Here is a 14,561-nt window from a genome sequence, read left to right on the forward strand (position 1 = left end):
TCAAGTTGTGATTATGTCAAAATAAAAAATAAAGAGTATTACAAGAGAAAAAATATAAAGCATCAGCAATTAAGAGAGGCAAGCAGGGAAAGAGGACATTGTAAGAACTCCACAATTAGAGCACTAACTGGAGCCAAACTGCTTGAGTTCACATTTCAGCCCATTGTTTATCAGCTGTGTGACTTGGGAAAAGTTACTTACCCTCTCTGTGCCTAAATTTCCTCATTCATAAAATGAGGACCATAATAGTATCTACCTCAGAGAGTTGTTATGGGAATTAAATGGGCTTATATTTAAGTGCTTTAAAAAGTACCTGGAACATAGTATCATATACCTAAGTGCAAGTAAAATAATATGTCCCCTGGTTGGAACCCACATATGCTCACTGAGGGAAAGAGGGAGTGGATGGAAAATAAAACTTAATTATGTTTCTTAATTTAAGAGAGAAGACATTACTCTGCAATTATAGCCAAATACAGTTTCTTCTTTGATATTTTGGGGCTTACGTTTTAACCAAGAGTAATCAACTGAAGCTCAGGGGATCTGTGTAGTTAGTTGTCACACAGGATATAGAGAAGGTGGAATACCAATGGTGCTGGAATGTAAAGCAGCTCGTAAAAGTGGTGCGTAGAGTTTAGCACATCTGTCTGTTGAATAGAAAAGCCTTTTCCATGGTGACCTCCTGGATACCAGCGTCAACACATCCCACTTCCCTCCAGAGGTGTTTGCTCTGACCAACAGTGCCACCAACAGGTCAACACCGTAAAGACAATTTGATAATACCAGAATCCTGGCCAGATTTCTAGAACTCAAGAATTGCCAGGCTGAAAAGACCTGCAACCAGCAAATAGCAGGCGCTGAGTAATTAGTTGCAGGATCCACGTTTCTATTGTCTAGCCTAATCTACCTTGGAAAATAAATGGTTTCTGCAGTAACTTACACATAAAGAAAGGGAAATCCTATTTACAATTACTAAAATCATAATAAAGGAATAAACTTGAAAGTTAAGAAACTGTATGAAATACCGAATTTCGCGAGGAATTATAAATATGAACAAATCAACATACATACCATACAACTAAATTTTAAAAATCTGAGTATTATACTTTGTTCCTAATTTATTTATAAATTTAATGTGATTCCAATAAAAAATCCCAAAGAACTTTCCTTTCCAAAAACCTGCAAAATGCTTCTAAATTTCATTTAGGAAAATATGAAAAACATACTAATATCAACAACCAACATTTACTGAGCCAAGCACTGTTACTTTTATAAGTTTTCTCTATAATCTTTACAATTGTGTGGGACAAATACTATCATCCATAGTGGAAATGCATTGTTTTAGCTGACCAGCATCCATATTTCTTTCCTGTGACAATATTACTCTGATTTCCCAATTAATGCAATTCTCTTCTCTTGGTTTTAGCATTAGAACTATTAATCCATGTCCTGTTTGCCTCAAGCCAAGGAACAGGTACATTACGATACAGATAAATGACCCAGATAAATGACCCGTGCTAGGTCAACTGCCTATTGTTTCAAATTATGAGTAAAGAAACAAAAACCCTAACAATGGTTGAAGTTCACTCATTCTAGCAGTGGTGTCCTGACAAGGTAGTTAATTATTGCCTCCCATCTAGCTAGAGCCCTAGAGGTAAGGAAGCAAGGAGGGAAGGCACGAACCCAGGAAGTATCAACAGAAGGCCATTTGCACTTGCTAACTGAAGGACAAGAAAAGGGAATGGTGTTGGCAGAATCCTGTGTAGCCATAGCAGAGGGGACATCTGACAAAGTCTGTGCTCATACAAAAAGGAATAAAACCATTAACTATAACTACCCAGGGCTGGCAGGGAGTGGGGAAATGAATACCCTGACCTGTCTGCCATGATTTTTTACCAGTGGCCAATCAAAAGCCAGAACACAAAGAAAACCCAGGTGAAGAATTCCATAGAAGTCAGCCCCAAATGACACATGGCAGGAGAGAGAATGCTGGGGAATAGATCTGGAAGAGAAAAATTAGTTTGACCAGCACGCTTTCCAATTTTTGCTAAAGGCAGAATTGCTTTTGGCAGCTTACAGCAAATCAGCCAAACTGATATACCCTCACATTACAGATTTAAAAAAAATGAATTTCAAAGAGGTTAGGTTACTTTCCGAAGGTCACATAGGTGTAGGATTCTAAAACAACTTAAATTTACTAAAGGAAATTTAAAAGGCTGTAAGAATTAAATTAGTCCAATATGTGTCTGCATGTATACACATGCACACACACCAACCGTTGAATCAGAATACACAACCTAGGAACAATCCTGGTATCCATAAGAATGCAGTGTGTTATGAGGCATCAGTGGGGAAAGGAAAACTCATTTGTCAAATTTGGAATGGGGGGAATTGTTAAATATATGAAGGGGAAATCAATTTAGATCAAATCATAACATATACCCAAATGGATTAAAGACCAAAATGTCACTACCACAAAACATTGTGAACAAAACAGTGTATTTTAAATCCAGAACCCTCTATCCAATCTTCCATTCAATGTAGGGGTAAAGACCTTTCCTTTAGAAGACTTTTCAAAAATTACCTCCAAATCTACCATTCTCAGGAAGCTTCTGCAGGATATGCTCCAGCAAAAGAAGAGTGTAATGCAATAAAGCAGAAAACATACAATACAGGAAACAAGAGACTCTAATATAGAAGAGCAGCAGAGAAGTCCATGGATGACACTTGTGCAATAGTCCTTGAGAGCAGCCAGTCTCATCCAAGCAATAAAACAAAGGGCACTTGAAGAGTTGATTCCAGCAAAAATGAAATAAAAACCGAAACTCATACAAGTATTAGGTTGGTGCAAAAGTAATTGCGGTTTTGCAATTATTAACCTTTCAAACCACAATTACTTTTGCACCAACCTAATAATTGGAAAATATTAATAGGCATGTTACGGAGATAATTCAGGCATTTGGAAATAATTAGCAAGACTCAATTTATATGAAATATCCAGGATAAAGAAATCCATAGACATGGAAAGCAGACTGGTGGTTGCCAGAGCCTGGGGCGGGACAAAGGAGAATGGAAATGACTGCTTAATGGGTATGAGGTTTCCTTTTGAGGTGCTGAAAATGTTCGTGAGTGTAGTGTTACTAAATGGCATACTTTAAAATGGTGAATCTTATGTTGTATTTTACCACAACGAAAACACAAAGATATAGAGCAAATTAAACAATAAGGGCAATTACTAAATATACCAGGAAAAATAAAAGATCAGACAAGACAGTAGACGTGATTTTAAAGCATGGTTAGGTTTCGGTGTCTTTGCATATTCATAACTAAATGATGACTACAGATTTAACCAAAAGCTGTGATATTAACAGATTAGAGGAATGGAGGTAAGAGGTTTATGTTTGGGGGAGTGGTAATAAAAAAGTTAATCCTCACCTACCACATCAAATCAACAGGTGATATCTAAACAGACCAACTGAAAAATAGCAGGATAATTTAGAAATATGGAGGTCAGTAAGAGAACTGTAGAAAACATGGATGGTTGCTCTGGTAAGTGGGAACCAGCGGGGGGATGGGGGGGAGAGCAGGAGGTAACAGGGGCTGCTGTTTATTATAAACATTCCAGCCCCATTGGAATTTTTAACTGTATACATACAAGTATTACTTCTTTAAAAAACACACTTAAAAGCAGAGAAAAATATTGTAACCTAACTTTTTAACTTAAATTGGAAAAACTATGGAAGATCCACAGATTTCATTATATGAAAAGTCCAAAACTTGGGTACATCAAAAAGAATCAAGCTTCTGGGACTGAAAAATAATGGCCTGTCACCTAATCTCTTCACACATCCTCTTAACCGACAAACAGCACGAATAAAAACAAACATGAGTGGTTATGTGCAATGGGTCGTAAGTATGGAGAAGGTAAAAATTGCTGAAACAATTACCATTGCAAATGTCTATAGCAATCAGGCAGATTAAAATAAATCAGGGAAACAGGATAAACAAGTGACCAAGCCAGATGTAAGACAATGGGGTGTTGGGGACCACAGAAAAGGTACATGTCCGTCTGGAAACATTGCAATTGAAAAGATTTTAAAACATTCCAAACCAGCTTCCCTGTCAGCTAAAGGCAACAGGAGAAAGGTTTGCAAGTGCTAGGGAAGAGCAGAGAGCAAGGACAGACCGCTCTCGGTCCCTTCAGCATTCCCAGGGACAGAGGAGGCCACTAAGAGCAAGGGAGAGAGGAGGCTTAAGAGATGAGAAAGGAGTGGAAGATGGGACATCTCCATTTCCTTTGAGAAAACCGACTCGTCTCCATTTCGTGAGGTTTCCATCAGGAGTGCCTGCCTCCCAAAATGGAAGCTAAAAGGACCAAGTCTCCCACCCCTTCTAGGATCAGCTGATTGCTCTCTCCAGGGACTGGAGATGTACAGAAAGCTCGTAAGCAGCTTAGGGTTCCCTGCAGTGGCAGAGGTCAGCATGCTAACCACAAGGCCTGCACGACCACATCGTGGGCTGGGAACTGGCAGTATGACCACACTACCGTGTTTCCCTGAAAATCACACCCAGCCGGACCATCAGCTCTAAGGCGTCTTTTGGAGCAAAAATTAATATAAGACCCGGTATTATATATTAGACCTGGTTTTATATTAATATTTGCTCCAAAAGGCACATTAGGGCTTATTTTATATCACGAGCATCCTGAAAAATCATGCTAGTGCTTATTTTCTGGTTAGGTCTTATTTTTGGGGACACACGGTAACTAGTCATCAGCAGCACAGGACTCCCAGTACCTGAAAATACATGGTCGGTAGTAACACATGCAAATATACATTTTAACTTTTGTGATTAAAAATACTAATAAGCAACTATTAGGTCATAATAAAAAACAAACAGGGCCAGTTTAAAGGCAAAATTTTTTAATAAACATTATGACCAAAAAGTGTCCTTTTGCTGCTAGAAATACATAGAAAAATTATGAGTTAGTTTCAAAAAGTTTTCAGAATCAGTTTAACCCGACTTCTTTACCTAAAATTAGAGCTCCAGTCACCCCTTCTAGCCAGTATACTGGCCACAACATCAAGACTTTAACAGATACATCGAAGGATGGAGAGCCTCCTTAAATACCTAATTGTAAAGAAATCATAAATGTAAAGAAGTTTTAATTAAACACTGATACAGCTTGTATTCTGGAGCACCTGATTAAAAATAATATGCTGGGGGTTAAAACAGGATATAAAAATATTTCGATCAAAAATAATCCACACAATTTCACAAAACAAAAAAGGCCTGTTATTATATGGTTCCTACAAATGTTTTAAACAATGCGTTACTTTCTTCAGACAATGACTAAATATTATAGTCACTGAATAAGACAAGGCTAGAATACTTAACACTGACCCAAAAAGAAAACCACAGTAAGATTTTTAAAGAAAATGCCCAAATTGCATGATTTTCTTAAACCATTTATATTAAAAAGTATGTATATTTTTCTTTCCATAAAAATGATATTGAACTGTAGTTTTGTATCTTGTATTCCATATAGAAATATATTCATTTTCACGTCAATAAATATTATTCTATGGATTAAAAAGTGTCTCTGTATCAATACAGAATAGTCTTTTGAACTTTTAAAAATGGAACAAAATTTAGGTTTCAGTAGGATCATTTTATGAGATACTTAACAAGAGTCCCTAATTCAGTAACGGGGAGCAGAAAGTGTGCATGTATGTGTGCAGGGAGCAGGGTGGAGGAAAGGGAGTCTGCAAATGCAGGATTCCAAGTACCTCATTCTCTGACATCATTTTTTTTTGTTGTTGGTTTTAATTTTTAATCAGTTATACATTCTCTTAAGAGTCAAACAGCTCTACGAGACTGTTGTGAAAATTAGCAATCTGTCTTGTCTCTGTGCCCAACCCATCTGCCCTCCCCCAATGATCGAGAATTTACCTCCCCATCTTTACAAGCCCGTGTTGCTATTTTTTTCCCTTTTGTAATTTAAGGTATTATGGATTTTCCATCACAGGACACAGAACTATCTGCCTTTCTAACCAGTCCTCACCCCTGACTTCTTCCTGCCAACATGCTCTCCAAGGTGGATCATTGGCATTTGGCTTGACAGTCAAGGTTGACAACAGCGTGCCTCTGCAAACACAAGTCACAGCCAGGCCACCAGATACTCGAATACCTTTCCTTCCCTGGTTCAGTGTATAAGTTAAGTGTATAATTGCTTGGTTTTTTTGTTTGCTTGCTTCTCTGTCATAACTTAACCCCAAACTCTGCCAGTTGTCCAAATCTCTCCAAACAGCTGATGCACTGGGTCATCTACAAATGTCATCTTCAAAGGCTTCTGCCCCAGTCCAATCTGGCAGAAGAGGGGGTGATGGCTGCTACCCATGGGGGGGGACCGTACACTGCCAGAATGGCAGGATTTGGAGGAGCCAGCATGAGCACCACAGGCTCCGGGGCATCTTCTCAGAGAAGGAAGCAGACTCTGGGCAAAGAGAAAAGTGAACATTGTCCAGGTCAGGGCGATGCCTGCTGTGGTTTTAAACAGACACACTGTCGCTGTTTCCCAAGAACAAACTGAAAGGCAACCGCAGAAGCCTGACAGCTAAAGAATATGGCCTAAGGCTGCATGAAAAACCCAGATCCGCCACCTACAGGATTCTGCACAGGCGCAGTCCTCCGCACGTACAGGTTCTCGGGCACGAGTGATATTTACGTCCTCCCCACAAATTTCTTCTGTGGCGACACAAGCCATTATGAGCAAGAGAAGTCGTAATGCTGATGGCTATCCTAGGTCATTCTAAACAGAGTTAGTCATTTCACGGGGATATTGTGCTATGGTGCCCTGTATATGAGAGATACACGCCCTTTCAACCACACACTTGCCAACACAGGCTGGAGAGCAGCAATGTGAAGCTAGACAATTCCTTACTTGCTCAGATGTTCCTGCATTTACTGGGAAGATTTCTATTTTCTTCTCAATTATGTTTTTCCAGATTCCTACCATGGTGTGTACTCTCTTTTCTGAATTCTAAAATAATCATAAACTTTAAAAAGTGACATAAAAATCCATCTATTCTACCTTTTCCTAAATATGGCTATGTTGTGATAATTTTATTTATATTTTTTTAAAAATGAGTCTCTTGATTTAGTCAAGACCTCAGGGGCATAAGGGATTAACTACTGTCATTTTCAAAATGATGCATTTATTCAGGGAAAATCTTAATTTTCTTTGTCTTCTTCAGAAGAAAGAGCTGCAAGAATGCCTACAAGGCTTGAAACAATGTCAACTTAAAGCATTTTCACTGAAACTTGATTCCTTGGGCCAGAGGAAGGTCTTTACTGTAGTTGATGGTACTATGGAGGAAAAAAATGAACAAAATTAAATGAAGGATAATATATAAATAATACAGAATACTTTCATGCCATTAAAAAATGTAGCAGATCGGTATATATATTAACAAGGTAAAATGTGCAAGTTACAAGTTGGTGAAGAAACAAAGTTAGGATACAAAACAATGTTAGCATGGATTCAGTTTTATAAAACAGGGAAAAAAAGGAGAGAGGTGTGAACACACAACATACATACTATTCATAGTTTTCAAGGCATAAGGATATGGGGACTGCAACAATCTTCTTCATATCTCTCAATAACTTGTATTGAAATAGCATGAAAAACACAGCTGTGCCCATTTTGATAAAAATAAGAACCATAATAACGTAGAAAATAAAAGCTTCCCTATTAGTCAGTTATCTAGTAGTTATCTCATTTTTCTCCTAAGAAGTGTCCCATTTAATGGGTTCCCAAAAGGCCATATAGCTAATTGTTTTCCACTTTAGTTCCCAAGTGCACAAGAAAAGTAAAAGGAATGTAACTGACTTCAGAGAATGGGAATCAGGCAAAGAGTGTGCATGTGTTCGAAACTTAATAAGCCATAGCCAACAGCACCTCAGAAATTCCTGACAGATAGAAAGTCACTAAGGAGCCAGGGTTGAGAAACCCACCCAAGGTGACAGAGCTATTGAGAAGCAATACGAGTAAGTGGGGCTAGGACGGGTGTCCTTGGTTCCTTATCCTGTGCTCTTTCTATATAATAACACCACATGGGCCTGACCCCACATACCCTGTTTTATTGCACTTGAGTAAAACTCTTTCTACCCAAGGGGAGGAAAAACAGAATACAAGTAAGTGAACAACTAGTCATTTATGTCCCAGAAGCTGCTCCCTCACCAGCTACCCATATGCTGGGTGAATGAGCTAATCCAGCCTTCAAAGGTCACACTCACATTCTGAGAGCTGGTATCCCCCAGCTTGCAAGCCAGGCCCCCAGACTCCCCGCCCATCTACATCTCCTCCTGCTTCTACCGTCTGCAAGGGTGGTAACTGCACTCAAGGAGAAAACTGAAAAGACAGCTTCTTCTACTTTCTCCTGCTGTTGACACTCCCTCACCCCGTTCCCAGAGTCCTGTTTCTATGCTATCTCTAGATAGAAACCACCACCGAGATGGTTTCATGGTCAGGCACTGGGCATTAGCTGAAGCTGGACAAGAAGGGTAGGAAAGTAATAGTACAAAATGGATACCCTGGGAGGCGAGAGCTTGGAACATTAGAAAATAAAATTAAGTGAAACTGAATGAAGACAGCAGAAAGGAGAAGCGTGTAAAAGCATGTCGCCACGGCTTAAGCCCAAGCCCGTCTTCCCAAAGTATTTTCTTACCAAGTAGATCTTCTCATGTACTGTTTCCAGGCATCACTACCAGACTCCCTGCCACCACCGGTGTGCTTTTCTCCTCCTAGAGAAATACAAAAGCAGCTCACATCTCATTTCTTGGCCACTTTCTTTCTCTGTGGGTTCCTACTCGGTATCATTGAAACGGAGCTACCACAAGGAGATACCTGACCAGTTCCTTTACATTTAGCCCAGAGTATCTTCTCTGAAAACAAATAAATAAAAGACAGAGATCAAAATAAACACAAGAAAGGAACTACTGGGGAAATAAAATAAAAGGAATTAAGAGGAAACAGAAATGTATCAGGAAGCAGAAGAAAACCTTAAAAACAAAACCCAAAAAACCTTACCATTTGACCAAGGTGTTAAGAATGGAAACCTCTGGACAGTGGAAATACAATTTTATTTTCTTATTTATGCTTATCTATATGTAATTTTCTACCATACACATAAACTGCTTTTATAATAAAATATTTTAAATGTTACATTAATATCCTTAGAGAGGTTATAGGAAGATAATGATTCCACAGAACAAGAAAAGTATGCTATTTAAAAGTGTGCCATCAAAGCAAAAGAAATAAATAATAAGAGTAGAGGAGAAGAAAACTTAATAGAAGGATTAGAACAAAAATTAAGGAAATCTCCCATACAAAAAAAAAACACTAAAGAGATGGAAATAGGAGGGAAAAGATAACAAAATTAGACAAATGATTTTTCAAGAGATAACATTCATAGAATAGCAGTTCTAGAAATTAAAATAGAGAAAATCAAAGGGAAAATATTATCAAAGAAACACTACCAAAATAAAAGTAACAAAAACTTTCCAGGACTGAAACTATGAGTCCCAATATTGTAAGGTCAACCACTGGCCCACTGGTAATCCAACAAAAATTATAACAAACATCTCTATTTAAACATATTACTGTGAAATTTCAGAACATCAGACTTAAGTAGTAGACCCAAAATTTCTTGAAACATGGAAAAAAAAAAAAGATCAGAAATCGAAGTGGACTGGGCTCTTCAACCACAATACTGGAAACCAGATGACAAATGAATAGTAGCTTCAGAAGTCTAAGGAAAAATTATTACAAATTGTGCAGAAAAGACACAGCAGCTCTGCTTTTGATGTTGTTAGCCTCTTAACTCAGCTGCTAAACAGTTCCCCACACTGATACAACACATTCCCTAAATGATCAAGGTGTCTACTGGACCTAAACTGTTTTTGTACAAACATGTGGTTTATGATACACCTGCTTTCCTTCTGGGAGCCTGGAATTTTGGTATGCGCTAGGCAGAGGGTGCCTGAGTGACCAGCCCCCAATAAAAGCCTTGTATACTGAGTCTCTGAAGAGCTTTCCTTGTTGACTATGTTTCTCATATGTTGTCACAATCCGTTCCGAGAAGAACTGAGCATATCTTGTGTGACTCCACCGAGAGAAGACTCTTAGAAACTTCTATCTGGTTTCCTCTGGACCTCACCCAGGCGGTAAAGTCATATCATATACAGGGAAGAGACCGAGGGTTTAAGAAGGTTAATCTAGCAAAACAGAGGATCAATAATACATAATGCCCAAAGTTGTGAAAATGAAAGCAGTTAAAGCACACTTTTTAGAAAAATTGAAGTAAACTCAAAGGTAAATTTACATTTTTCCTTTAGTAAGAATCAAAAAGTAGCTGCCTCTGGGAAAGAAGGAGGAAGCAGAAAGTGTGGGCAGAACTGCTTTTTCCATTATAAGGATTTTTTAAAGCTTTAAAAATTAACTGCAGGGCTGAAATAGAGAAGAGCCCATTGGAGAGAAAGGCATGGGCCAGACACAGGAAGACAGGCCTACAGAAGGAGTGGAGAGATGCCACTACATAGCGGAGGGCAGGGGAAGGGCTGAACTGAGTGTATGAACCTTTTACCAAAGTCTGCACGCCAAATAGTAATGACAGTGCCCGTAAAATATATAAAAGATTGCCTCTAATGATTTAAACTTTTACAGGTATTAATGCCTGCTTGCTTTGCTTCTATATGTATTTTTAAAAACCCAAGGCAGTCTGTTTGTACTGTACTTCGGATCACTTTTAGTAAGTAAAACAATATGATTGTTGGGAAGGGATTTGAAAAAATTATTACTAAATTTAAGCTTACTAAGTAAAATTATTACTAAGAGCTCAAGGCGTATAAAAAGAAAAAAGAAACAGGGCTCAGTGAAAAAACAACAACTTAGTATTTTATCTAAGATAAAAGATAACGTTCAACATTGATTATGCCCACTTAGCAAATAAAAAACAGAAGTTTTCATATGAAATGTTCTGGCTTTAAAGCAGGGGTTCTTCAATATTTTTTGGCTCTTGGACCTTCTCCCCAGAAAACAGGTGTCACCATTTCAGGGGGTCACACATCTCGGGTTAAGGGCTGTGCGCTAATGTGATGCTACGTCTGAGAATGAAATGGAGGACCTTGGACAGTAACTCTGACTATGGAGCATAAGCTTTCTCAAGCATGTTAGATGAGATAAGACTATTACTTCAGTTTCCTGGTCAAACTTTTCTAAAAGCTACTACTGCTTTTCCCTTGCTGCCTGTTATGGACTGAACTGTGCACTAGTCCCTCCCCCTCCCCATTGATACGTTGAAGCCCTAACTTCTAATACCTCAGAACATAACTGTATTTGGAGATTGGGTCTTTAAGTAGGTAAGTAAGAGTAAATGAGGTCACAAAGGTGGGGCCCTAAGCCGATAGGACTGGTGTCCTTATAAGAATAGGAAGAGACACCAGGGATACGCATACAGAAAAAAGGCCACAGGAGGACACAGGAGGAAGGCAACCATCTGCAAGCCAGGAAGAGAGGCCATGGGAGAAACCACACCTGCCAACACCTTGACCTTGGACTTTCCAGCTTCCAGAACAGTGAGAAAATAAATGTATGCTGTTTAAGCCACCAAGTCTATGGTATTTTGTTATGGCGGCCCGAGCAGACTAATACCCTGCCCGACATGGAAAAGGCAAAATGATTCTCTACCTACCAAAGGCACCTCCAATCTCAGCCCCACTCGTTGGAATATTGACATTTACGATTCCACAGTCTGATCCTTTCGGTCTGTGTTTAAAAATGAGAGGCATGGTGAGAACAATGTATAGGAAAGTAAAAAACAAAACAAAAATAAATAAAAAATCCAAACAAAACCTCTAAGACTCTCAATGCCAAGAAATGCATTTTCAACTATGATGGTTTCATATTCTTTTTTTTAAAGTTAATCACCGCACACATCAGACTTACATAAGTTTTCAAAAATAAACAATGTTATACCCAAGCCAACGGAAGATTCTGCCCAAATCCTTGGTAAAGACGCTACTTGAAAGTCCCTGTTTTACTTCATTATTCCATGCAAAGACGTCTTCTTCATTCTATAAGGACAGACATTGGAAGCTGTTAGATGATACAGCATTCAGGTCAACGTTTGCCGATGTTAAACTCATTTCATGAGATGAGCCAATATCACTTCAGTGCAAAAAAGGAAACTTAGAGTTAACATCGGACTAATTCTGTTTCTCTTATACAGTGCTTTGTGGGACTTTCTCCCTAATTGTACTTTGAGAAACAAAGATCAGTACATTCTTCCATTCAAGCTACTACACATATTAGCTAATATTTGTTGAGCTCTTATTATGTGCCGCAGTGACCTACGCACTTCGCATGCATTTAGTTATTTAATCTCCCCCGTGACACAGGTTTCCTATTATCCCCAATTTACAGATTAGGCACTGGAGGCCCAGAAGCTAAATGATTTGTTCAAGACTTCATAGTCACACACATACTACAAAACATGAAATTATGCCCTCTAGTCACCATGTGAAACAATACATGACGTAAAGCAAGATTTTCAAAATGCAATCATGTAATTGCAACAAGGTGCTATTCTCATTACTCTTCAACTATTAATCATGGCATATTCAAACCTTGATTCAATCTCTAAATATTTCCTGGCAAGGCTAGGACCTGTCTCATGCTGGGGAAGGCGATCTTCTACTGATCTTCATTTGTTAAAACCTCTACGGCCTATCATCCTCTGATGCAGATCTTCAGCTTGCTCTGTGTCTTCTCATTTTGTCTGATACTCCGCTCTCCAACTAACAAACTATCTCGTCCTGTGCAGAAGCCAAATTTCTGGCCCACACAGCTCAGAATCAGGTGACTGAGTAGATGAGGGCCACATTTTCCATAAATCCCAACACTGGTTCTGTGCTCATCTTGGTTTCCCTGGCAGTTAGCTTGACATGCTCTATAGTTTAAAGTCATATTTTATCCGAACCTTCAAATTTTTACTAACCAGAGTGACTTTCTTAACCTTCCCCCGCAAAGTGAAACAAGTGAAATTTAATACCCCTTCCTTTTCTCCCAGTCTTCTCATCTGTTTCAACATTAGCCTAGCGAAAAGAGAGACAGAACCCATTTTTACCTTGAATTTAAAGACATAAAGAATTGGAGCAAAAGTCTCTGTATGTGCAATGGATGCGTTGTGGGGAAGACCCGTCACAATTGTCGGTTCCACATAGTTTCCAGGGCGATCCATAACCTTCAGTAGAGAAATGAAATAAAAAGAATGAAAGCATTTTGTTTTCTAGCACTTGGGGTCAGAGGACACACTCCTATACTTATGTAAAAAAGCAAACACCATTTATAGGTGAATTATTTCTCCAAACTAATATCCCATCGTGAATAAAATTTTCTCTGCCTCCTATTGGCTCTACCTTGGTTAAAGAAAAATAGGGAAAAAAGGAGTCAAGAATGGAGAGCTGTGCCATGTGTCACAACCAAGTTATGCTGAGAAAACCCTGGTTCAAGTAATTATTTTAAAATTCATATAACTTTAAAATAGATCCTTGATACCCATTGTGGTATAGGCTGCATTGTGTCCCCCACCCAAATTCATATGTTGAAGCCTTAACCCTCCAGGATGACAGAATTTGAAAGTGGGACCTTTGAAAAGATAGTTAAAGTTAAATAAGGTCACAAGGGTGGGGCCCTAATCCGATAGAACTGACATCCTTATAAGCAGAGGAAGAGACACTGGAGACCGCCTTCTCTCCATGCTTGGAGGAAAGGCCACGTAAGGACTAGCGGCCTCACCAGAAACCAACCTGGCCAGCACCTTGATTTTCAACTTCCAGTCCCATGAACTGTGAGAAAAATAACTTTCTGTTGTTCCAGCCCCCTGGTCTGTGATCTTTTATTATGGCAGCCCTAGCAAACTAAAGCACCTTGTACAAAAATCAAAAGCTCCAAAAGGCTCTACTGTAGACACTCTCCTAACCAACCTCCACGTAAGCAAATTACTAGTTCATGTCTACTTATTAACACTCGCTTTTCCTTCCGTAAAATATTCTGCCCACAGCAGGCTGCTGTGGCTGGTGGCTGACCCTCTGCAGTGCCTGAGTGACTAAATCTGCTCTCACCCTCTGCGCTCTGTGTTTATCAAGAGTCCACTGTACTTACTCTCAATCCTGAGCGCGACAGCTGTATTTATTATAGGAATGCCATGCTGCGTTACGTAAATAAATATTACACAAAGGAAAAACAGAGTTAGTTCTATAAAGATTAAGTTGAATGGTTTAGGGGAAAAAAATTCAAAATAAGTAAAAAGAAAACACAAATATCCATATACATGTCTGTCGAATGAGATGTGGGTGTGTCGATGGTAAGACATCTATGGAGCAGTCTTCTCTCAGATAGCTTTGCAAGAGACTCAGTTCTCAGTGAATTTTAAACAAAGTAAAACTATATTGTAGTTAATAAATTATTGGTATAGCTTATGCAAAGATGGAGACAAACT

General features: G+C 38.9%; 1 protein-coding gene across 1 annotated transcript in view; it reads right to left on the bottom strand.

Annotated features, from left to right (window-relative positions):
• Window positions 1–7,197: 7,197 nt before the first annotated feature.
• ALDH7A1 (aldehyde dehydrogenase 7 family member A1) overlaps window positions 7,198–14,561 on the bottom strand; it is a 36,503-nt gene continuing 29,139 nt past the window's right edge. The window contains exons 14-18 of the mRNA XM_088796691.1: window positions 13,188–13,304; window positions 12,038–12,135; window positions 11,754–11,827; window positions 8,730–8,805; window positions 7,198–7,368 (exon numbers count right to left, since the gene is read on the bottom strand). Coding sequence (XP_088652817.1) covers window positions 7,314–7,368; window positions 8,730–8,805; window positions 11,754–11,827; window positions 12,038–12,135; window positions 13,188–13,304 — 420 coding nt within the window. The 3' untranslated portion in view covers window positions 7,198–7,313. The remainder of the gene's footprint in view (window positions 7,369–8,729; window positions 8,806–11,753; window positions 11,828–12,037; window positions 12,136–13,187; window positions 13,305–14,561) is intronic.

This window comes from Rhinolophus sinicus, chromosome 3 (assembly GCF_057876585.1).
Source record: "Rhinolophus sinicus isolate RSI-liver-muscle chromosome 3, RSI-T2T, whole genome shotgun sequence".
Taxonomy (NCBI): Eukaryota; Metazoa; Chordata; class Mammalia; order Chiroptera; family Rhinolophidae; genus Rhinolophus; species Rhinolophus sinicus.